This window comes from Mandrillus leucophaeus, unplaced genomic scaffold, assembly GCF_000951045.1.
Source record: "Mandrillus leucophaeus isolate KB7577 unplaced genomic scaffold, Mleu.le_1.0 Scaffold1075, whole genome shotgun sequence".
Taxonomy (NCBI): Eukaryota; Metazoa; Chordata; class Mammalia; order Primates; family Cercopithecidae; genus Mandrillus; species Mandrillus leucophaeus.
This window is the reverse complement of record NW_012098932.1, coordinates 367,669-391,694: the sequence shown is the minus strand read 5'-3', so window position 1 is coordinate 391,694 and position 24,026 is coordinate 367,669. Positions and strand designations below refer to the sequence as shown.

Here is a 24,026-nt window from a genome sequence, read left to right as displayed (position 1 = left end):
TTCTTTCTCTGCATCTTCAGATTAACAAAAAGAAAGTTTTGATTCCCCAGAGTTTGGATGTATTACTCGTCTAGGGGAAAAAAAAAAATATCTATGGTTCCCTTTGTATAACATTGAACAGTTCCTTTCTTGAAGAAACTTTTCTGTAAAGTAAGGAAATTGAAGTAAATGACATTTCGAGAGTATCATAGTTCTGATAATCTGTGATTAAAATAAGTAAAGCTAAGAAGCCACAAGTTATTCAAATTAAAAAGCATGCCCACGTAACCTGTGGCCTGCATGTCACATTACAACATCCTAAATCTTTTTTAATGCTGTGTCGCTTTTGCTAACTTTAGCTAATGTTCTTTTTTTTTTACCTGCTAATCCTCTGAAAACTTGTGATTTCAGAAGAAATTTTTTTTTTTTTTTTTTTGAGACGGGGTCTTGCTCTGTCACCCAGGTTGGAATGCAGTGGTGTGATCTTGGCTCACTACAACCTCCACCTCCCACGTTCAGGCGATTCTCCTGCCTTAGCCTCCCGAGTAACTGGGATTACAGGCAGCTGCCACCACACGTGACTAATGTTTGTATTTTCAGTAGAGATGGGGTTTCACCATTTTGGTCGGGCTTGTCTTCAACTCCTGACCTCGTGATCCACCCGCCTCGCCCTCCCAAAGTTCTGGGATTACATGCGTGAGCCCACTGCACCCAGCCGAAATAAAAATTTTTAGATGATGATTTTTTTGTATTTCCTGATTCACAAATTGTTGCATTTTCTGTGTGTTTAACACCTAAAATCTATCTCCCCCTTTAAATTCCTCCCTTTTCTGCAGAAGACTGGAATCTGCTACTTTAACAAGAGATATATGATGATAAATGTAATGTATACCAGAAAGAATATATTATTTCTTGTACATTGTACTACAAATATTAGAGGAAAATAATTTTAAAAAATACTAAAAATAACTGGGTTTGGATTATGATGTGTTTTTAGTAATTTGAGCTGCCTGTATTTTAAAAAATGACATCTGTCTTCTCGTTAACACTATTGCTCTGTGTTATTTAAAAATAAAACAAAGTATGACTTGGTTTCTCTATTTTTTGGTTCCCTTTTTTATTATACCTCCCTACCCCATCTCTCTCTGCACAGGGTGGGTATTCTGCTCCCTCCTTCTCTCCTTGGCAGGGCTCCTTCCAGGGGATCCCACGGACTGTTCCACCGCACCGCAGACAGAGTGAGTCTGTGTCTCTCACTCCTATCCTGCTCTGGCTTCCCCTTCATGGTACTTCCCTTCTGCATGACCTGTTCCTCCCCAGCACCTCCTTTTCTATCCTGAGTGCTCTGCAGGTGTCTGCTAAAGCAGCACTCTCTGTGGTCTCCTCTCTTAACATTTCCTTTTACTGCATGTAAACAGACCTCTACTTAGAGCCTTATGGAAGCTGTCTGAGGTTAATTTCATTCTAATACTGTTTAAACCTATTGCCAGTGACCCTAGACCTACTGACATGCATCTGTCTTTAATGCATTTTCAAAACCTTGAAATATGTGAATAAAAATTGTTGTGTTATCTAATTGTTTTAAAAAGTGTACATGTGTTCTACAATGGTATGATGGACAGATGCATAATGTGTAGGGAGCAGGCTTACTAGACCATTGCACATTTCTTTAAATAATATTTCCTAATTAAGGGCTTGGATTGCATTTCACTGTCATTTAAAATAAATATATTTCTAATTGTTTTTTCTAAAAGTGGTTTAAAACAACTAAGATGTTTTTTGTAATCTATCAGCTTTTCAGCACAAAAGAAATGGCTTTTGAATATGCATGGTTTACTAACATTTCTAATGATTTAGTTACTGTTTGACCTTAAAATTTTTGTTTACATTAAATCTCTTTTCCAAAACAGTGTGGGTTATTTTGTTTTATGTACTTAAGTATGCCTGGTAAGTTGGTTATATTTTATCTTTTTTGAAAAGTCACCCATAAAAAGCTATTATTAATGAAAACGAAATATAAATACAGTCAATCAGAGATATTTTTATGCCTTCTCTAAGGATTTTTCCTGATTTGTGATTCATTCAGTTTTTTCATTATCCATTTCCATGTGAAGTATCAAAGGTGTAAATGAGAAAATTTTAAGTAATTAGGAATGTGATTTATTTAAAGAAAATTTTATTTATTGAATTAGCCAAAAGTATGAGGTATCGACATGAATTCCAGAGAAGGCATGAAGTTTATTTTTTGGCTGCTACACCACCTCTCGTTCCCTTCTGTACTTTTTGTTTTAAAGAAAAATAGTTCTTGTAGACTTTTATATGATGTTCTTTAGTAGCAAGTTCATTTGTTTACTGGAAGCAATGAGAAAAGGAGTTTTTTTGTCCTCCTCCTTTTCTATCTTCCACCACCTCGGTAACTCCTCCTTTTTACTTCTCTGGTCTTCAAGTAAGTTGCTTTCTTTTTTCCTCTGTTTAAATAATCCTAGCACAAAAAGAATCATACTAAAATGCTAGTCAAGTCATCTGAAATTTCAAAGGGCAGATATAACAAATTATAATATGTTCTTAGGCTTGTGGTTAGTAAACAGCAAGGTTTGAGATTTCCCCTCAGATTGACACACCCACCTCTGTACTTACTCAAGCACCCTTTTAGCCTGTATTCTTTTTTGTCACCATGTTCCTCCCCCTTTCTCCTTCGCTAGCTGTAATACGGAGTTGAAGTTTGAGATTAATTATTCTGTATTACAAATAGAGTTTCTGCTTTACTTTTAAAAACATGTTTATCAGAAACACCCATTTCATTGGTTTATTTGTATAGCATTAGAATTTTCTTATCTTTTCCTTGAGTCAGTGGCTCTCCATTTTCAAGTGCTGCTTCTCCTTCCTTCTTGGGTTCACAGCTTTCCTTTTTGTTTCCAGCTGTGAAGCAGCACTATCCTACAATTCCTGCAATACTAGTAAGATCTGCTTTTTTTTTTTTTTTTTAAACTTCTCTAGATCAAACCTTCTTTCTCTGCATCTTCAGATTAACAAAAAGAAAGTTTTGATTCCCCAGAGTTTGGATGTATTACTCGTCTAGGGGAAAAAAAAAAATATCTATCTATCTATCTATCTATCTATCTATCTATCTATCTCTATATATATATATATGTGTGTGTGTTTGTGTGTGTATAGGAGTCTTTTCCTGAGTAGGTTCTCACGGCCTATGCATCTGAAAGCACTGGCCCTAGGATTTGATCTTTGAGACTTGTAGGACCCTGTTTATGTGAAATAATGACCAGAGGGCCTATTCACAGCCTTTTAATACTGTTAATGACCTTGAAAGGTTCCTTTAGAGGGGAAATATGCTCTAAACTACTACTCTATTTTGAATTCACCCTGAGAACAGCTAAAGCAGTTTACTAATAAAGGGGGTTTTTTTAGTTATAAAATATGGAAAAGAAAGGTATGAAATTATTAGAATAAATCTAGTGGTTTTCCAGAGGGTTTTGAAACAGATCTTTTCCTACACTAAACTTATAATCAGATGATACTTGTCTCCACATTTAGTCAATATGTGGGTCCTAGTACTCATGTTTGGAGAGGTTAGTTGTACTTAAGTAATGGAAGATAGTTGAGAAATTTCTCCATTACAATGTTTCATTAAAAAGTTCTTTGGTGACTTTTTTTTTTTTTTTTTTTTTTTTTTTTTTTTTGAGACAGAGTCTTGCTCTGTCTCCCAGGCTGGAGTGTAGTGGTGAGATCTTGGCTTACTGCAAGCTCCACCTCCCGGGTTCATGCCATTCTCCTGCCTCAGCCTCCCGAGTAGCTGGGACTACAGGCACCTGCCACCACACCCAGCTTATTTTTTGTATTTTTAGTAGAGTCAGGGTTTCATCATGTTAGCCAGGGTGGTCTCGAACTCCTGACCTTGTGATCTACCCGGCTCAGCCTCCCAAAGTGCTGGGATTACAGGCGTGAACACCGTGCCCGGCCCGAACTCCCTTTATCTTCTAAATGTGGAGGCCAGGTAAAGCTTGGCTGTGAGTCTTCAGTAAGAGCAATCTGTTTGTTTTTTAAGTTACAGGAGTATAGCAGACCTTCTAGTATGAAGATAGTCCATGCTAAATATTCAGAGGGAGATAATGTTTACAGGGAGTATTTAGCCCTTGTCACTCTAGAAAGCTGTAGTGGACAGCAGTGTTTATACTGTGTTTAAGAATATAGGAAAATAGACCAGGCACGGTGGCTCACACCTGCAATCCCAGCACTTTGTGGGGCCGAGGCGGGCAGATCACAAGGTCATGAGATCGAGACCATCCTGGTTAACACAGTGAAACCCTGTCTCTACTGAAAATACAAAAAATCAGCGGAGCGAGCCAAGATCGCACCACTGCACTCCAGCCTGGGCCACAGAGCGAGACTCCGTCTCAAAAAAAAAAAAGAAAAAAAGAAAAGAAAGAAATAATATAGGAAAATAGAGATAAATGGAAAGTTCTGGTCTTTATTATTTTTCTTAGGAAATTTTGACTTACATTTCTTAAGTATATTACTAGTCTCTACTTCATGATACATTTTTACTTCAAATTAAATTTTCTCTAGGTTAGCAGAAAATATCTACATTTAAGTCTTTCCTACTGTTAGTAGGGATTTGAGCTTTTATACAAATTCACTTAACAGGCATTGGTGTAGTCTTTCTACTCTAATTTCCAACTGTGTAAAATTGGGAATAATAAATAACCTACTTCAAAGTAGGAAAATTTAATAAGAATAATTGCTTTTGGCAAGTAGAAAGCCTTCCTGGTAATTCCAAATAGCATTTCTTGCCAGAGCACGTACTTACCGGAATACTCGACTTTTCAAAAAGTATGTTTTGAAATAATACTTATTTCTTGTTATGTCTCACTAAGCTTTTAAAACTTGCTCTTTAGTATCTTGCTTGCTAAATTTAGAAATCTTATTTATTTTTACCTTCCATGTGCAGTGACTTAGTGGGAAGGGAAAAAGTTATTTTAAAACAACAAAAATTACATAAATGCATCTATATGTGTCGTAATAGCCTGACAGTTTCTTGATGTAGTGTTGTGTCCACCATAATTTTATTAAGAATGACAAATTTATATTATGTCACATCTTCTTTCTCTTACAAATTTCAGAGGGTGTTTCACAAACATTTTTGACATGCAGTGATTATAAATTTATTTTACATGACAGCCCAGTGTGTATTTACTGAGAGAAAGTATGTATTTACAACCCGATTCACTGTGTATGTATATTTAAAATTTGGATAAAAGATTCATGGGACAATACTTTCTCTTAAACCATTTGATCCTCTCATATTTTTTCTCTCTATTCTATTTTTTTTAATGTTGCTAGCAACCTGCAGTTAAAAAAGCATTGGTCTATTTTGCCCATATAAATATCAGCATTTAGGTTTTAATATACTAACTTTAAATATGAAGGCTAAGAAGTGTAGATAATTTAATGTGCATAGATTTTGTGTGTATAATCATAGTAAAGCTTTTTTTATTTTGCAGAAATACCATTTTTAAGTGGTGCCTCCTAAGAATTGTCTATGGCAGGAAAAAATTTTTGTTGTTGAATATTAATAGAGTGGCTTAAGTGGCTAATGAGCCCTTTGTCAGAGTCGGCTTTTCCTCAGTTCAGTCAAAATGTTGATCTTACTGAATGCCCACTTTTGCCATTTCCCTGCTTATCCTCGACTGTGCTGTCTCACTTTAGTAATTCACTATCTTTATTCTTTTAGTCCTTTTGGCTGGAGAATTGTTCTTTTAAAATTCATACAGTTGGATAATCTTTCTAAGAGCTACTTAAAAATTACACTTTCACAAATATTCCTATAGGAAACTCTTATGTATATTTTTTAAAATTTAGCCATACATTTTAAGAAAGGAGAAAAGACTAATATTAATTGAATACCTATTATGTTTTTTAATGTCTTAAGTACTTTTCTGAGCATTTCATTTAAATTATTTGATTCTCACAACAATTCAGAGTCAGAGTTATTATTCTAATTTTATAATAAGGAAGATGCAAATAAATAATAAATCAATAAATGATGTAGTAATTTTCTCAGGGTAAGTGAACAAACCATAATTAAATTCTGTTCTACTTCCAGAGTCTGAACCTTAAATATTTTTTGTAAATACAATGACTCTTGCTTCAAAATGTACATTTGTCCTATTTATAATAGTAATGTAGTGACTCATTATGGAGGAATTAGAAGAAACATTTTGGTATATTTGCTTTCGGTCTTTTAAATATTATGTTATAAAGTTGAATTTATGTATTTTCAGTCATTCTGCTTTTTTCACATAGTATCATTTTATATATACACACACATTTTCATATGGTAAATATTCCTTGAAATTAACATTTTAATGGCCACTTGATAATGTGTTACATGGATATATTCTAAATTAGATTTTTTTCTATTGGGCATTAATGTTGTTTCTAGTTACTGAGAGGAATATTGGTAAGCATTTTATCTTTGTGTATAAATCAGTGTCAGTGTCTTTCTTTTCTTAGATAGATTTCCTGGAAGGATATCATTTAATTAAAGGATATGAACTTTCGAAGGCCACTTGATGTGTCAAATGTGTATTTGACAATTGTTGAATTGTCAAACATGCTCATAATGTATAAATTAACAAGGCTTAATCTGATTGACTCCAATATGTGACTGTAATCAATTTTATACATAAGAATAGCTTCAGCTTCCTTAGAAATTAGCTCTGGGAGTGACTTTTCATAAAAATAAAATATTTTTGAATGAAATGCAAACTGAGTAACTCAGTAAAAAAACTTTACTAATTCAATTTTGTGTATGCTCATTTTTAATTTAAATATGGTTAACATCGAATATGGTATTTTCTACCTTTTTGCAGCCAATTTCAAGGACTATCTAGTATAGTCATTGGTTAATTGACTAGAAATGTGCATCTAACTCATGGTCCAATAGGCCTTCCACAAACATAGGAATGGGTTAGTTTCTTGGAATTATGAGAAATGCAGCATTAGTGTTTTCTGTATAAAGCATTTTATTACAATCTGCTTTGCAGCTTGTGAGATTTTTTTAGCCAGTGTTTTTTCCTGTGCCATAATGCTTACAGTATTCTTGTACTCTGGATAAATATACTGTGTCTGTTGGTCACATCAATTGAACTATACTATTATGATGCCATTTAGGTTTTTTTTTCCTGAACTACTCTACATCGTCTGAGAGGTAGATGTTAATGGATTCTGTGTCTTTGAGATGTAGACCCACGAAATTAATCATCTAAAAGTGAGCGTGCCTCTGTAGTAAATGCTTAAGTCCCTCTTAATCACTGTGATACTTTAAAAAAAGAACAACAAACGGCCGGGCGCGGTGGCTCAAGCCTGTAATCCCAGCACTTTGGGAGGCCGAGACAGGCGGATCACGAGGTCAGGAGATCGAGACCATCCTGGCTAACCCGGTGAAACCCCGTCTCTACTAAAAAATACAAAAAACTAGCCGGGCGAGGTGGCGGGCGCCTGTAGTCCCAGTTACTTGGAAGGCTGAGGCAGGAGAATGGCGTAAACCCGGGAGGCGGAGCTTGCAGTGAGCTGAGATCCGGCCACTGCACTCCAGCCCGGGCGACAGAGCGAGACTCCGTCTCAAAAAAAAAAAACAAAAAAAACAAAAAACGATTAACTAGTCATCGATTTAGAAAAGCCATTGAACTCTTTATTTCAGAAATTATTTATAAACAATTTATATTATCAATCTGCTATCTCAGTTTTCTGAGGTCTAGAGGCACCATTTTGAGATACAGAGGAATAAGAGCATTCCTGTTTCCCAAAAAGCACTGGAAACTGTGATTGGCTTCATGTGATCTCTAAAACAAAAATCTTTAAATCTAGTTGTAATACAGTATTAGGGATACAGTTAAGTATTTCTATACTGATGTGCAGAGCCTCACTTATAATTTGCATCATATTCAGATTAAGATCAGATTATACCTTTAGTGGTCCTTAATGCAATGGCAGTAATAAAACTAAACTGGCCGGGCGTGATGGCTCATGCCTGTGATCCCAGCACTTTGGGAGGCCAAGGCAGGTGGATCACAAGGTGAGGAGTTCGAGACCAGTCTGGCCAACATAGTGAAACCCCATCTCTACTAAAAATACAAAAAAATTAGCTGGGCATGGTGGCATGTGCCTGTAATCCCAGCTACTTGGGAGACTAAGGCAAAGAGAATCGCTTGAACCTGGGAGGTGGAGGTTGCAGTGAGCCAAGATTGCACTACTGCACTCCAGCCCAGGGAACAGTGCAAGACTCCATCTCATAAATAAATTAAATAAATTAAATAAATAAATAAATAAATAAATAAATCTAACACATACTTAATCTTATTTAATTTGATAATATGCAGAAGCCTCTCAAATTATTTAAAAATTAATTTCTATCTCCTTCATAAGGGGTTACTTGGGACTAAAAGTTTTTAGGTATTTGGAGTATGAATATTAAATTTTATCAGAATTATTTTCAATATTTTGTTTGGTAAGAGTCTTCAAGTGATTTCTCTTAAGTGTGAGAAGTTTTACACATGCCTTTCTGAGTTTATGAGTATTTGTACTAACTCACAAATTAGTAAGAAAGTATAAATCTAATGTTTTTGTTATGTACAAATATATTAAATGAAACAATGAATAATGCCTAGGAAAACACAAGAATAGCAAAGCAAATACTTGTGGCTGCCACCCAGTCATGGCAATCCTTGGTGTTGTGTGTGGTCTCTGATGCCATTGTCCTGTCTTTTTCTTGTCTCTGCTCTCCCATTATGCCATTGGCAAGGAGTTGAGAAGTTAGTCCATTACTTCTCTGACAAAGCGTGGTACAGTACAATTTCGGATTTTTTCCTACCACCTTCCCCATAATCACTTTTTTGGTTTTTTTTTTTTTCCAGTTTGCATGATATGCATGTCAGAGCCTGCATGAAAGTACAGGCATGTTACAGATGGCTCTATTTCCACCTTCCTTTTTATGGTTAAAATGTATTTAATAATAACAATAAACTTGTATGTACCCGGGAAAAATTAGCTAAATTCTGTCTGTCATGCAGTAGCATTATTACACTTTGGAACATTTCCTGCTTTCTACTTGGTACACTTTGACATATTTTTACTCCATCAGGACTTGACATTTTAGCTGCCATCTTTTGCTAATAACCCTAGAACAAGAATGCTTTCAAAAACTGGCGTGAGTGCTTTTCCGTATGCTAATGCTGTAGATCTTTGAAGTGTTGTAGAACAGTAAAGGTGAACTGTTTTGCTCGTTGATGGGTACTACTATGCCTTGTTTCATGTTCATTATGTTTCCCCCAATAGGTCACTGTGGAATCACCTCTTTCCAGAAATACTGTTCCACAGTGTGGCTTGAGTATAGTGTCTGAAAGTTATCCTGGGTAGGCTAGATCATCTAAGAAGGAAATAGAACATTATCCAGGAAAGTTCGTTCCCTAATATTGGTATTACATCTGCCTGTAGTGTTTTAAAATATATTAAAATAATCATCTGGTTATATTGCATATTCTGAAAGCCTGTAAACTCATCAGAACTAATCAAATTGCACAGAATATTACATTTTAGTGCTGTATTTTAAGAAATTCTCTGATGGTTCAAATTCTGGCTTTGCCGTTTGCCAAAATGTTTGAATTTGAACATGTTAACATTTCTTGACCCCAGTTTACTCATTTATAGAAAGAAAAGAACAGTATGTTTCACCTAGGAGTCTCATGATAACTAGAGATCATGCATGCAAACTCAAGAGTTTGGATCTATACCCTTGGGAAGAAGGGAACACTGTTCTCTAAGAGCCCAGAGTGTAACATTTCTCAGGTGTTTATGTGTCAGGCATTGTACTGTTACTGGTTATTATTTGCAACAATTCCATGAAGTATATATACTGATATTACCCTCATTTTGTAAATTATGAAATTCCATTTCAGGGTAGTGGGATTATTTTTACCCAATATCTCGCCTCAGTGATAGATCTATAGGTGATAGATCCAGGATTCAAACTCAGATCAGCCTGATTCTAAAAGCTAAGTGATTCAATATTGTGTTGTACCACCTCCTTTGTAGAGCCATTGGAAAGTTCTCTCTAAACTTGCATGTCATTGCTCTGGTTCTTATCTCCAGGAAGGCAATTAAAGAGCCTTGACTTCTATGTCATATCAAATATGCTTGATATGGATTCAGACATATAGATAGTGTTGACATTATTGAAATATGTTTTTGAATCCTAGAAACCTCATATTCTAGTTTATTATTATATTGCTAAAGAACTTACTTTTGTTTCGAAGACCCAGTTACAAAATAGCTATGGCTTGAACTCATCATTCTTACATCCTTTAATAACCATAGATGAAATTTATTGAGCACATAGTATGTGCTAGGAAGTCCTATGCTAAATGTTTTACATATGTAATCATATTTAATTATTAGAATTTTCTAGTAGCTGAATGCTTGTTAAGACACTTTTCCCAACCTATTTCTAGTCTTCAGATAAAAAACAGTTGGTGGCTAAGCTTTTAAAAGGTCATTATGAGAGGTACTTGTATATAACATGCAGTCAGTATTTCCTGCTGTCCTTCTAAACATGAATCATTAAGCTAATCACAGACTTATTTGGAGGGAACAATGGGTTTTTCCTATCAGATTATTTTTCATCAGTGTTTATTTTTTGAAACCAGTTTTTATTTAAGCATTAATGCTTCATCATTGACCTAAATCAGTTTGGTAATTCTTGGCCAAATAAGTAATTCTTGAATATACCACTAATATTTATTCACTTATTTATTTATCTAGCAAATATATATTTAATCCCTACTTTGTGCCAAATACTAGAAATACCAGCTATAACAAAAAATGAATAAAGCATAGTACATGCCTGTAAGGAGCTCCAAGTCTCTGCTTATCTTTGTAAAGCAGCCTAAAATAGACATTTACCATTATTATTAAAGATGTCTACCAAGCCTTTTGCACAACCACCCTGTAGTGCCTATTGCTGACATTCTTGACCTTGACGCATGGAACTCTTTAATCTGAGAATTATCAGAATGGTGTGCTGAAGTTTACATATCTAATTAAAGTAAGATTTGAAGTTGCTGAGTTCAGTTAGAGGCACTTAGCTCTGTAAGTCTGGGGATAGGTCCTCGTTTTGATGCTTCAGTAACCAACCCCTCCACAAGTTTCAGGATTAAAGTTTTACTCATTTGTGACTACAGGGAGTAGTTAAGATACGAGATCTTTCCTGAAGTCCCCCAGTAGTGGGGGGATTCCTTTTGCCCTCTAGGTTTTGTGGGCTTCTGAGGCAATGAAATCCACGGATTAGTGGACAGCCTCCCCAAAGGCCTTTTTTGTATACAAGCCAATACCTCATCTTGCCAGTCCCACCTTCAAATCTTTTTCAGTCCTCTCCAGATTTTATGCCAAAAAGCTTACGATATGGTTTTTCTAACAATTTCATCCCCACTGGTTACATTCCTCACTAGTTCCGCTGGAGTGATCATTCTAAAACACACACATTAGATATTCTGATTCCTCTGCTTAAAATTCATCCACATCTCCCATCATCTACAACACAAAGTCATAGCTACTTAGCCTGACATGAGTCCCTTAGGAGCTGGCCCTTAGCTATGCTTTTGCACTAGCCTTTCAAATTCAGTCTAAAATTTGAAGTGACTGGAACATGGCATGGTCTTTTTTTGCCTCTGTGTTTGACATGTACTAGCTCACTACACAGGATATTCTTTCCTTCTTGTTTACTTGATAAACTCCTGTTCACCGTGTTAAAACTCAGGGCAGATTGTTCACCATTCTGGTATGCCTCCTGTGACCTCTCCAGGCAGGCATGTTTTCTTTTTGTTCCCATATGTTGTTGTGCTTAAGACATGATCGCATCATTCCTTTACCTTATTGTCTCCCTCACTAAGCTCCTCAAGCACAGGAACAAAGTTTTGTTCAGCTCCAGATTTTCTCACTTCTGGTACAGTACATGATACATAATAAACATTTAAAAAGTGTATAGTTTTTGATATTCATTCCTATTTATATTATCCGTGAGGATATGCAATCTTTTTATATTTACATTCTAAAAATGTCTGAGGGCATCTTTTTAATGGCCATAGAAGTAGTAGTGGATGTGGGCAAGATGAATTAATATCTGGCATTTATATTAACACAGTTGAATGTTTAGAATTTGGGGAAATTGTAGCAACAAGCCATCAGAACACATCTCTGCCTTGCTTGCTAGAGGTTGAGAGGTAGCTTGTTGTTCAACTTGCTAGCAGGTGTAATCAGCGGCAATCCAGTCTCTAGTGGGTAGCCACTTCCATGTAGTCTTCCACATATCAGGAGCAAGTTGTTTCCTTATTCCTCGTGAAAGAGACTTTTTGTTTTTACAGTAGTGGAATTGATCTTCCAAATATAGTTACCAAATAAATAATAAAATAAGACATTGATTTGGGAAATTATATCATGCCACCAAAATTAATTTTTAATAAAAATATAAAATTTTATTTAGCAATGGACACCACTGATTTAGTTAATGTAATTCACTAGTAGTATATATGTCTAACTTGTAGTTTAGACATTTATTTATAAAACTGTTAAATTCCTCTCAGTTGACTCAACATTTTGTTATTCTTTAAAAACTGGCTGTTTTCTAATTCATTAATATTTGATATGAAGCTTTATTGCATTTAATACAAATAGCTTGGTCTTTCTGACTCTGCTGTATTTCCATTTATTTCTCTGATAAGCAGTGGTCAGTTGAGTACTGTGAGTAATCAAAACAGTACAAGTGGTGAGTACAAAACAGTACAAATTTATAGTTCACAATGGCCCTTTCCTGGGCATTTCTGGAGGTTGGTTGTCTTAATAATCAGTTTATTACCTGTCTTAATTGAAAAATCATCTTTTTATGCTTTTCACTGATAGCACACGTTTATACCTTTTTTTCTTATTGGCAGTAGACATATTACAGTAAAGTCCAAAATTGTCACTGATATTTTCAGAAGTCTTAAATTGCTTTAAGATTTTTAACTTGGCACTAGAATATCTTACCATGTTTGAGGGTGAAAAGGGAAAACAAATCCCCATTCAACCAACCAGTTGATGCCTCCTTGCTGATTACTTTTTATTCCCTTTGGTAGATTTTGGTTTGTTTAATATGGTCCTGCTCTATTTTTTCACTAATCTTTCAAAGTTTTTGATCACTTTGGCACAGTTATTTTTGTCTAGGGAACCCCAGGGAGAATCTGTTGATTTAATTATGTGGTGATTTTAGTACCTTCTGTTTTGCAGGACAGTTTATTAATTTTTGTGTTGATGTACTGTGAAAATACCCAGTGACTTTAAAGTCTGGGATATTTAGCTTGAGGCAGCAATTGAGCTGACTTGTTTATTTCAAACATTCTGCAATATGATTTAATGTGACCTATTTCTGTACAGATTAATTTTGAATAGTCACTGTCTTGATTTTTTTTTGTTTAATGGCAAGTCAGCCGTATGCCATCACAGCCAACCATCCTCCATGAGTTGATGAGCCTTGCCCTCAGTCACTCCCAATCCAGCCATAATCTAATCCCTGGCTGCTGATCCTGGGCAGCCATTGTCCAGTGCTGGTCAGGGAGGTGGAAGAACTGAAAAAACACAAATGATGCAGTATAAATAGATCCGCCCCTTCTGTTGGGGAAATTAGAGCTAATATGTAGATTTGTTCGTGGATTAGCTTAGCAAAAAAAAAGTTATTAGTGAGAAATGGCCCTTTGAAGTTCACGTTGTAAAGCCCTTTGCCAAAGTCTTTGACATTTTGGCCCACATTATTTAAAGAAAGAGTGTGTGTGTGTGTGTGTGTGTGAGAGAGAGAGAGAGAGAGAGAGAGAGAGAGGAGAGAGGAGAGAGGAGACAGAAGAGAGATTGAAAGAGAGTTTATGCATTTGTAGCAAATACCACTGCATCAGGACAGGCCTGGTAGGCCCTGCCCCATGTATTTTAACTATTTGGGCCATTGAAAGATAGCTTTAAGATTTGTATTTTTTACTAGATACCACCAAGTCGTGGAAATTGCATAGTTCCTCTGATTTTTTTTGAAACGTAACTACACAATGAGCTTCAGGGAAGTACGTGTGAGGCATATAGACCGTAAGAACCTTGTTGTCGTAGGCTTCTGTTCTTTAGTTCCGGTCAAAGACAACTTCACATTTGTTTTAGTCTGAGCCATCATTCAAAAGGCTGATTATTCTAAATTCAAGTAAATGAATGTTTACTTTTGATTAGAGTAGATCTGTTTTTCACATGTCAGCCATAATAGCAGTGAGACAGACCAAATAAACTCTAAAACATTTTATTTGGAAACTTTTCAACAAGAATATTAAAAGGAGATTAGCATTAGCTAAATATCTTGACCTATATTTGTTAAATATATAGAATTTCACATAAACTGAGAATATAGTATTCACTCTAAATCTTGTTATCTGCTGGTAATTTTCATTCTTGACAGAAGAACAACACTTGTTAATGTGGTATACAACTTTTTTTTTAACTTTAGTGTAAGTACTATTCTGAAGGTCACAGTTAACACCTGAATGCTTTGTGGAGGTTAAACCAAAAGCTGTAGAATCATTCTGTCAAGCTCTAAGGTTTTAAAATACTTAACAAATCTATTATGGCAGGAATTTTTCTATAATAAATTAGTATTTTAATGTTTTCTTTTTCTCATTTAATTTTGGATCTTGTTCAGTGTTTACTGCCTGTATCATTTTTTGTTTGCATTATCACTCTTGTGTGTGTCTAATTTGCTTGAATATTGCAGTTCATTTTTTAATTAAAAGAAACTCCACATATTTTCCATATTAAAGCCATAATAAGTACCAACACAGCCTAATTGGTATTTATATTAAATCTGGGTGGAATTTCTAAAATAACTTGTTGCTAATGTTGTTTTTAATTTTAACAGCCTCAAGTACTACAGCCTTCCAGCAGCCTTCCCAGACCCACAGACCACACCCAGGGAAAACTAATAAAGCCACAACATATCGAGGCCCACAGTGAATGCGCAATCCAAGACATGCATCAGGGTGTTGCGCATCTGGAAGAAAGCTTTACACAAGTCTTGCAACAAGAAAGCAACTATGGTTTGGAAGAGCAGCCTTTTTCATCAGGCCCACAATTAACAATGGATGTGGCTAAGAGTACACCTTCTGAAGCAAACTTAAACATTACTGTAAATGCTCAAGAGCCTTATCATTTGGCAAACAATCAAATTAGTGACGTGCAGTTTATACCCACTTCTCTTCAGACACCTCCCCAGTCAAGTACAGTAGACCAGGCTAAGAGAGTTGGAAGAAATCAGTCTCCACCAGTGGGTTATGTGTCTCAGCCCAAGTCCTTGCAGCTTTTAAAGCCATCCATATTGAGTTCTTTGGTACCGCCTCCAGTTTCTGAATCATCTCCAAGTAGGACTTCCACTTGTAAAAAGTCACCAATAATCGCAACATATAATTCAGCAAAACTTCAGCCAACATCTAGTCAAACAAATCTTGCAAATAATCAGAATCTGAAAGCATCTAAGCTCCGCCCCCCCTCAGGCTCTTTCAAACAAAAACAAACAAACAGCCCCCAACTAGAGCCTCAAAGCTTCCAGGCCAAGACAAGCATCCCAAGGCCACTAACACAACGAAAAGAAATCATGCAGAATCCGAATGGCAATTTGCATTCTGGGGATTGTTTGGCCTCTAATCGATATTCTCGTCTTCCTAAACCAAAGATACATTAAGTACATAGCCATCACCTGCCAATTTGTTTCTTAAAAACGATCTGTTCTGTAATAGCTTTATGTGCAGCTTGCTACCATGGTGGAGGTTCCATTGAAAGCCTGCAAATCTTAAATTAAAATGTGGAAGCTTCTACTAGTTTGGCTCCTTCATTTTATATTCTGGTTGAAGTACATGCCATTTGAGCATAATTATCTCAGGTAAACACGAAAGTTTGCTTACCCATTTCAGAGGCCTGCTAAAGGCCCGAATCATGTTATCTATCCCTCTCCATGTCAGAAAATTCATAATATTTTACTGAGCAGGCAAGAAATGTGCTTTGCTGGTTTAGTCCTGTTAAAGTCTGTATTTATTGTGGTTGTCAGAACCTCACCCTTTTTCACTTGTCTCTCCTGTGAATATGGCTACTATTTTAACGAAAGATATGGTAATAATGGAAGATGGTAGTCTGTAAGCAGAGTTCTGGCCAGTGTTTTGTATATTTAAAAGGTCTATGCAAAAACTTTGTGATGAATAAAGGAGATTAGGCTTTTAATGGAAAGTCTATGTAAGTTTTGTTTTTCCTTGCCAGGGTCAGCCAGCTAATGTTACTATTGATTCATTTCCCAAATTCCCCAGGCTGAAAATGTTTCTTATTACATACAAATCAGTTGTATATTCCTTTACATCTTGTTTTACAGACACATGCGGTGCGCGCGCACACACACATGCACACACACATAGATTTATATTTGTATTTGTTACTGGGTAAATTTTGGAGAGCTTGAGGTACATCTTGAAACCTGTACCTAAAGATGTATTCGTTTGTAACATATGTTGGTGCTAGAGTTTTGCTGATAATTCAGTTTTGAACCCTTGGGCTTATGGATCCATGATAGCCATTTTAAGATTCCACAGCATTATGTCTTTAATTGTAATATTTATATTTATTGATTTTCTGCTAATATCTGAAGACTGAAATAATGAACTTGAAACATTTGCACAAAACTTTGATGGGATATAAATATACCATATATAGGGATTTTAAACTATTTTCTGTAGCAAAACAAGTTAAAATATTTTGAGAAAAATAAATTTAAATAAGACTATCTTGAGAAAGCTGGAGTTCATAATATTCCCCCCACCCTCCCCAGTCTCCTAGGTTTCCTTTTTCTGTGATTTTTTGGGTTTTTTTGTTTGTTTCTTGAGACAGAGTCTTGCTCCATCGCCCAGGCTAGAATGCAGTGGTGCATCTCGGCTCACTGCAACCTCTGCCTCCCGGGTTCAAGCGATTCTTTTGCCTCAGCCTCCCAAGTAGCTGGGACTACAGGCATGCGCCACCATGCCTGGCTAATTTTCTTGTATTTTTAGTAGAGATGACGTTTCACCTTGTTGGTCAGGCTGGTCTTGAACTCCTGACCTCAACTCCTACACCTCATCTATGGTGTATTTTTGAAAGACAATTTTTTAAAGGTAGATTTTGGGAAAAAATAGAATTGAAGATGGGAAATTTTGTTTTATTAAAAAGGTGCTAGAAGGCATTTCAAAGACAATATTCTTATTTTAATACGCTGTAGAAGGTAGGTGTGGAACCTCCATGCTACCATGTGCACGAACCTCATTATGCTTTCGGCCACTTGTCAGTTCAGTAAGTATGCCGCCTTCTTCTCCCAAATCATGTCATCTTTAGGTTGTTGACCTGCAGCTGCTTTAAATGAATTAGTATCTTTCAGATAGATAACCTTACAAGGAGAATGTTTTGAGCAGCTGACCAAAAATGTATCAAACAGGATTATGGCCAAAAAGTCGCTCAAATTTCTAGAGGTTCCTTTAAAAGATGTATGTTGATGAAATTGCCCCTTTCTAAGAAAAACAACAGCAAGTCTTTTAGTAGAAATTTGAAAGAAGTGTTTGCTACCATTTTGACCCATTATTCCCTTACCTATCAGATGAATTTGCCATTCACTGGATGGAAACTATTCTTGGATTTGGTAAGAGGTGAGCAACACAAATCTAGTATCTTATTCTTATGTACCAGCACTTCTGATGGAGAAGCAGTGAAGTTCAGAACATTCTTCACGTAGTCCGGATACTGTTAGAGTCAGGCAAATCAGCAAAGCACTTATTTGTTTATGGAGTTGACCCATGATGGCTGCAGTTGTAAGTGGGCATATGTAGTCTATCATTTTGAAGGAGAAAGAAAACCATTCTCACATGTTGCAAATATGTGAATCATACTGTATTTCCCTAAAGTAAAACATACCGTGACTTAGTGGTTTTTGGTTTATTTAGAAGTTGGTTTAGACCCTTATGAAACATTATTTACGAGCTGGCCTTATCCTTAAGGGAAAAGTTCTAAATTTTTAAATTTATTTTTAACTCCCTAGTCTGAGGGAAATGTCCTTATTGTCCATTACATAAAAATGTTGACTCCACTCATTTATTTTTCTCCATTTTTTCCTCCATGCATTTATTCCATTTTTCTCTATTTTTTTCTTCCCTGTTGGATTTGCAGAAATGTTAACCAATTAGCTCAACTTTTCTGTACCTTTGTTGAGTCTTAATCTTTTCGAAGATAGGCTCATCGTATATTTATGAAGCATACTATATTAAGAGAAAACAAATCTAGGATGCTTGCATGACATAAAGTATTTACCTGCAGTTTTCCTTAAAAACTGCAAGAATATCATGCTTGTCTGCTCCTTAGTAAATGTTAAGTCTGAAATGGAAGTGAGGATGTAACTCTACTGAATAATCAAAGATCATCTTAGATTTGGCTTGATCTGTGTTTATTGCTTCTATTAATGTAAATCAACTCTGTGCCAAATCCTCCTCCACAGGAACACAAACCGTTTATTGTCTTAGTTCTGGTGATATCAATGAAAATAGTTACAGTATATGAATTCTAAGTCCTGAGGAAGAAATTTTATGGGCTTTGTTAAGTTTCACATTTGTAAAAGAGGAAATTAGTATTCAGACTTCGATATTTGGCTGTTAATGGGATGCATATCAAATTTTTAAAAGAAAGCTTGGCCTAAGGAGTTTATTGGTACAGGTGCAGATGATTTTAAGGCATTAAAGGATTATAGAGTTATGTCATTTAGACTGTTTCTAATAACAGACCAGCTAACATTTTTCTTTTGGAGTCTCATTTTTATTTGTGCAATATTTTCAGGCATATAGGCTACTGTTCATTGTATTTATATATATATTAGAATTTACTAAGTACTTTAACAAGTAAAAATCTGAATATGAAAGAAAATATCAGATTTGCACTTTAAATGAGCTTAATTGCTTGGAGTTGTGCCTGAAATATCGAAATGCCTCCTATTGGGTGTGGCTTTGTTGAAATAAATTTGTAATTGTTGCTGTTTGAAGATATCAGTACAGCTGTTCACAGAACTATATTCCCAGCACTATATTCCCAGCATGTCACTTTTCCCATTAAAGCACTAAGTTTTCTTTGAATGTTCCATTGTCCTGATAAGTATTTTACTTTTTTCTCAGTACATCAAAGAGCGCGTGATGCCCCTACAGCTGTCACTTCCAAATGTTCCTATAGCATAAATGGTGTTACAGACACAGGGGTGCATTCTTGGTTTCTGAGCAGAGTTGTCATACTGGTTTCCTGGTCTCTAGGGCACTGGGGATGTACTTTGAAATCACCAAACAGGCTTGCAATTAAGATCAATAAGACTGCAGCACCATTTCAATTTACTTTCCATCTTACACAGTAGTTTTTGTGTTTTTAAATTCGTTTGGGTGGTTATGTTTGCATGCTTATGCACACATTTGAAAATTAATTATAGCTGTACTACCTGATGTTTTTCCTTGGGGATGACGGCCTTGTTACTTTTTAAATTCTCATGCTTGAATTATATTTTCTAATGATCTTTCACATCTCCCTTTAAGTTTTTTGCTGCAGCAATTTGAGAGAATACTTCTGATTAAATGATTCTGATGGTGGGCACCAATCTACAACTGTGTCATTAACTGAAGATACATGTTTTAATCTTGTTGGGAATAAGCTCACCCACTTTCTCCTTGGTAAAGCATTTACTTAACAAAATAATACCCTGAGAATGTAAGGTCTCTAAGTCATTACTAACAAAGAGCAAAAATAATATCTGCAGTATTGTTTTTCCCATTGATTTTAAAAGTCAGTTTAGAGTACAAACTGTATATTAGAATTTGCTTGTAAAATGAATTCTAAAAAACAGATGTAAAGTGTCTCCTGAAAATGTTGGCATAGTAAATAAAAATAAAGTTCATAATTATCAGAGTTCTCTTGTCTTTCTCAACATTGACTCCCATAGTTTACTTTTTCTTTGATATCTTTTTCCCACAAAGATCTAAGGTACTGTTCATTTGCTTATGTTTTTCTCAACTCTGACACTTTATTTTACATGCTGCCTTCTTCACACACATCTTCACACCCCAAGCCCTGACTGAGCAGGAGTTGATCAGTATTTTGTTGTGTCTTCACAAATTCTGTAAGTGATCTAGTAGTTTTGTTTCCATTGTAATAAAATATCTGCTTTACCTTAGAATATTGGGATAATGGTTAATGGACATTTCAAGAAACAGGAGCACCTTAGATTTAGAATGCTGTACAAGGAAGAAAACACTTGTAATTTTAATTATTTTGTCTTACTGTTTTTAAGCCGTATACAAAATAGCTTGAGGCAAGAAAGGTGTTTAGTGAAATGTTACATAATTTTTAGGAACAAAAGGAATAAGGAATACATATTTTTTCAGTTTTACAGTTTAGTCATAAAGATGCAATAGTCATAGTATGTAATAAGATACAAAAAAGTTGATGCAGTGATATTAATCCAAAATGGTTACATGAATTCTGGGAAAGGAGGGAAATTTCATTAATAGTAAGTTTGATAATAGCATTTATTACCTCTTAAGACACCTGTGTGAACTTTAAGGCCATCTGAGTTGTTAGTGTTGCAGACTTTTGCTCCTTAGATGAGCTAAATCAGGATTCTTGTGTCAGGACCAGGAACATTTAGACACGCGGACACATTGAAGTGTGTGGGGAATGGAATTCATTGGGCAAAAAGGAAAAAAAATCTCAGCAAAGCAAGGGGGGATCCTGTTAACAGGCCCCCATCTCACAGATTGATTCCATGCCACCACACCTGTGAGCTGAAGAGCTCAGGCTCCTCCCACCTGCCCAAGGCTGGAACTTCCCATGGCCCCACCTAGTTCTCCCAGTGCACAGGCTGGTTGGAGATTCTCTGGGAACCCTCCCCCTTATCTGCCTTCTGCATCTATCATTAGCAAGTATTTTCTTACACTAAAAATTTTCCCTTTTAATTTTGTCAAGTGTAGTCATTTCAGTTTGTTCATTTATGCAGTTGATTGCACATTTTCCATTTTGAAAATATTTTATCCCTACAGAAAAGACAAGCATGAGCTAAAGAATTGACTTCCTTTGTTAACTTGGTTTAAGTCAGTTTGGTGGGATGTCTTATCTGTGTCACTCGCTGTGCTGGTTGCAGGGTGTACAAAGATAACGATACAGGTTCTGCCTCATGGAGCTTAGGAACCCTAGGGGATTTTTAACATCATCCCATCCATTGCAGCGCTGAGCCCTTCCCTTGCATTCCCTGATTATTATCTTCCTTTGAACCTACCCATCTCCTTTGACTTTTCCTCTTCAGTTTCATTTCATTCTGGGCTTTAACTCCCTTGCACTATTCTCATCTTGGATTCTGTATTATATTTATTCTTGTTTGGTTGCATGCCTTCATTTCCCTAGAAAACCTGGCCTTTTATTATCATTTTATCCAAGAATGAACTCCCTCTTTAGCCACTATTAAATACTCTGCTTTCTACCTTAGGTTCTTAGAATTTAATTTTAAGACTTAACTATCCTAAGACCACCGTCCCTTTTAGAACCTCAACCCGTAAGATGTTGCTTTCTGAAGTCTAACATTCAAATTCATGTCCAGGCTTTTCCTTCCATCCCATTCTCTTGGATAGGTCAAATATAATATGGTCTACTTGACGTTTTCGGTTTCTATTTAAATTTTTATTTTTAATTGTTATGGATATATAATTATACGTATTTATGAAATACCTGTTATTTTGATACAAGCATACACTATAATAAATCCGTGTAATTGGGATATCCATTACCTCAAACATTTATTATTTCTTTATGCTAGGAATATTTCAAATCTACTCTTGTGGTTATTTTGAAATATACAATAAATTATTGTTAACTGTAGTCACTGTACTGTGCTACTGAACACCAGGTCTTATTCCTTTGAACTGTATTTTTGTACCCATTAACCATCCCCTCTTTATCCCGCCTCCCCACCACCCTTTCCAGCCTTTGGTAACCACTATTCTACTCTCTACCACTGTTAGATCATTTCTTTTTTATCTTCCACATGAGTGAGAATGTGCAACGTTTGTCTCCCTGTGTGTGGCTTATTTCACATAATGACCTCCAGTTTCATTCATGTTGTTGCTGGTTTCCTACCATTTCTTGCCATGAAGTCTCTAAGGAGGAATTTAGGTCATCCAGAGAAGCCTTTTCCTCATTGATGAATCCTCCCACCCACCCACCCATACATACAGCCCTCAAATTAGCATCTTGCCTATGCAAAAATCAGAGAGGAAGAAACAGTTCCTCACAGTCTCTTCTCTGGTTTCTCAACCTGAAAAATGATATTGCTATTTTCCAGATCTCAAAACAACCCACTCCTTAATCCTCACATGAATTCATTCAGACACCCATTTTGAGTATGAATAATCCTTCTTTGCTAATATTTTAACTGATTACAGAACAAATGCTTTCTGCAGCAAAAGTGTATCTCAAATGTCAGTCTACTAAAGTGAAAGGTAACTACTCCCCACAAGAAACATGGTTGAAATGCTTGTTTTGTGCACAGCCCTGGTTTCGATCTTGTGGCAGGAGGTGGATGAGACAGAGACCCTGCAACCGAAGAGATCAAATTGCAACATGACAAGAGGGATCCCAAACAAAGCACTGTAAGAGAGCCACTGGGCAGGAAGGAGACGTTTGGGACCACAGGTGAACTCGCTTCCAAAACCATTCATCCTTGACAAATGTGCATGTGTGTTAGGATTTCTTTTTAATTACAGTTAAATAAAAATTAGGCCACTATCACATAATCTGTAGTGGTAACGATACATTCAACGAACCTGAGACCTTTTTAAGCACGTATCAGTTCAAAATACTTCGAATTATCAGGAATTTAAAAAATTTTCACAAGTTTTAGCTGAGGTTTTGCATTTATAGTAGGTCAAATGCAAATGTGAATTGCAATGAAAAACAAAAGTAATAGGACCTGTGATGGATTGTTAATGCAAATGGTTTCTTAAATTGTGTTCCAGTTTTGCTGAGATGCAAACACAGACGCTGTAAACTCCCTGCTGCCAGGGGCCACCTCCACCAGGTTCAAAGATTCAGGACTAGACAGAGCTCATAGGAGGTGTTTGGGAAAGGGTTTGGGCCAGACCTGGGCACTCAGAACCCTGGTCCTTGGTCTGACTACTCTCACTCTAAGAAGAATTTCAGCTGAGGGAAGGCAAGCAGAGCACACAGTGCTTTCCTGCCTTAAACAGCTCCTGAAGAGTTCAAGGGGGAAGCAAAGGTCGAGACCATGGACTTAGAACTGTTTGTGAATATTACAAGAAGCGTTATTGAAGTCACAGAACAAACCAACCACAAAAGTACAAATCAATGATTTTTGCTATTAGTCAAAGAGATACAAAACAGAATGACATGCTACTTACATACCTTTATATGCAAAGAACTGTTTGAAAGAGTGGAGCACTGGAAAAAAAATGTCTGACAGTAGGAGAATGATTAAATTATTTATATGACAAGATGATGCCACAGTCAGCTAATGCTCCTGGGGAATATTTACTCAAAATATTTACATTATAACAGTATTTATTCAAAATATTCATATTACAACTGAGGACAAAAGCAAAATTACAAACCCATGAATGTAGTATAATATCAATACATATATACTTATAAATACCTATATAAAAGAATAACTTCTTAATGGTGGCTGAATTATTGGCCATTTTATTTTTTATCTTTTTACACATTTTCTGTTTTTTAAAAATGGTGAGACTATGCTCTTATAATCAGAAAGTGCCTGTGTATGTCTGTGTGTGTGTTTAATAACAGGGTCATTTCTGTTGCCCAGGCAACATTTGTAAAGCACCTGGCAGATAGGCATCCAATAATTAATCTCTCTTGCCACA

General features: G+C 35.9%; 1 protein-coding gene across 5 annotated transcripts in view; it reads left to right on the top strand.

Moving 5' to 3' along the window:
• Nucleotides 1-20,046, top strand: part of CCSER2 (coiled-coil serine-rich protein 2) — a 143,431-nt gene extending 123,385 nt beyond the window's left edge. For 3 of the 5 annotated variants that reach the window (XM_011985769.1, XM_011985780.1, XM_011985798.1), the window contains one exon: nt 14,966-20,046. In XM_011985769.1, coding sequence (XP_011841159.1) covers nt 14,966-15,784 — 819 coding nt within the window. In that variant the 3' untranslated portion in view covers nt 15,785-20,046. Of the gene's footprint in view, nt 1-1,132; nt 1,218-14,965 lie in introns of all 5 variants that reach the window. The other 2 variants (XM_011985788.1, XM_011985807.1) reach the window with 1 other exon arrangement.
• The last annotated feature ends 3,980 nt before the right edge of the window (nt 20,047-24,026 follow it).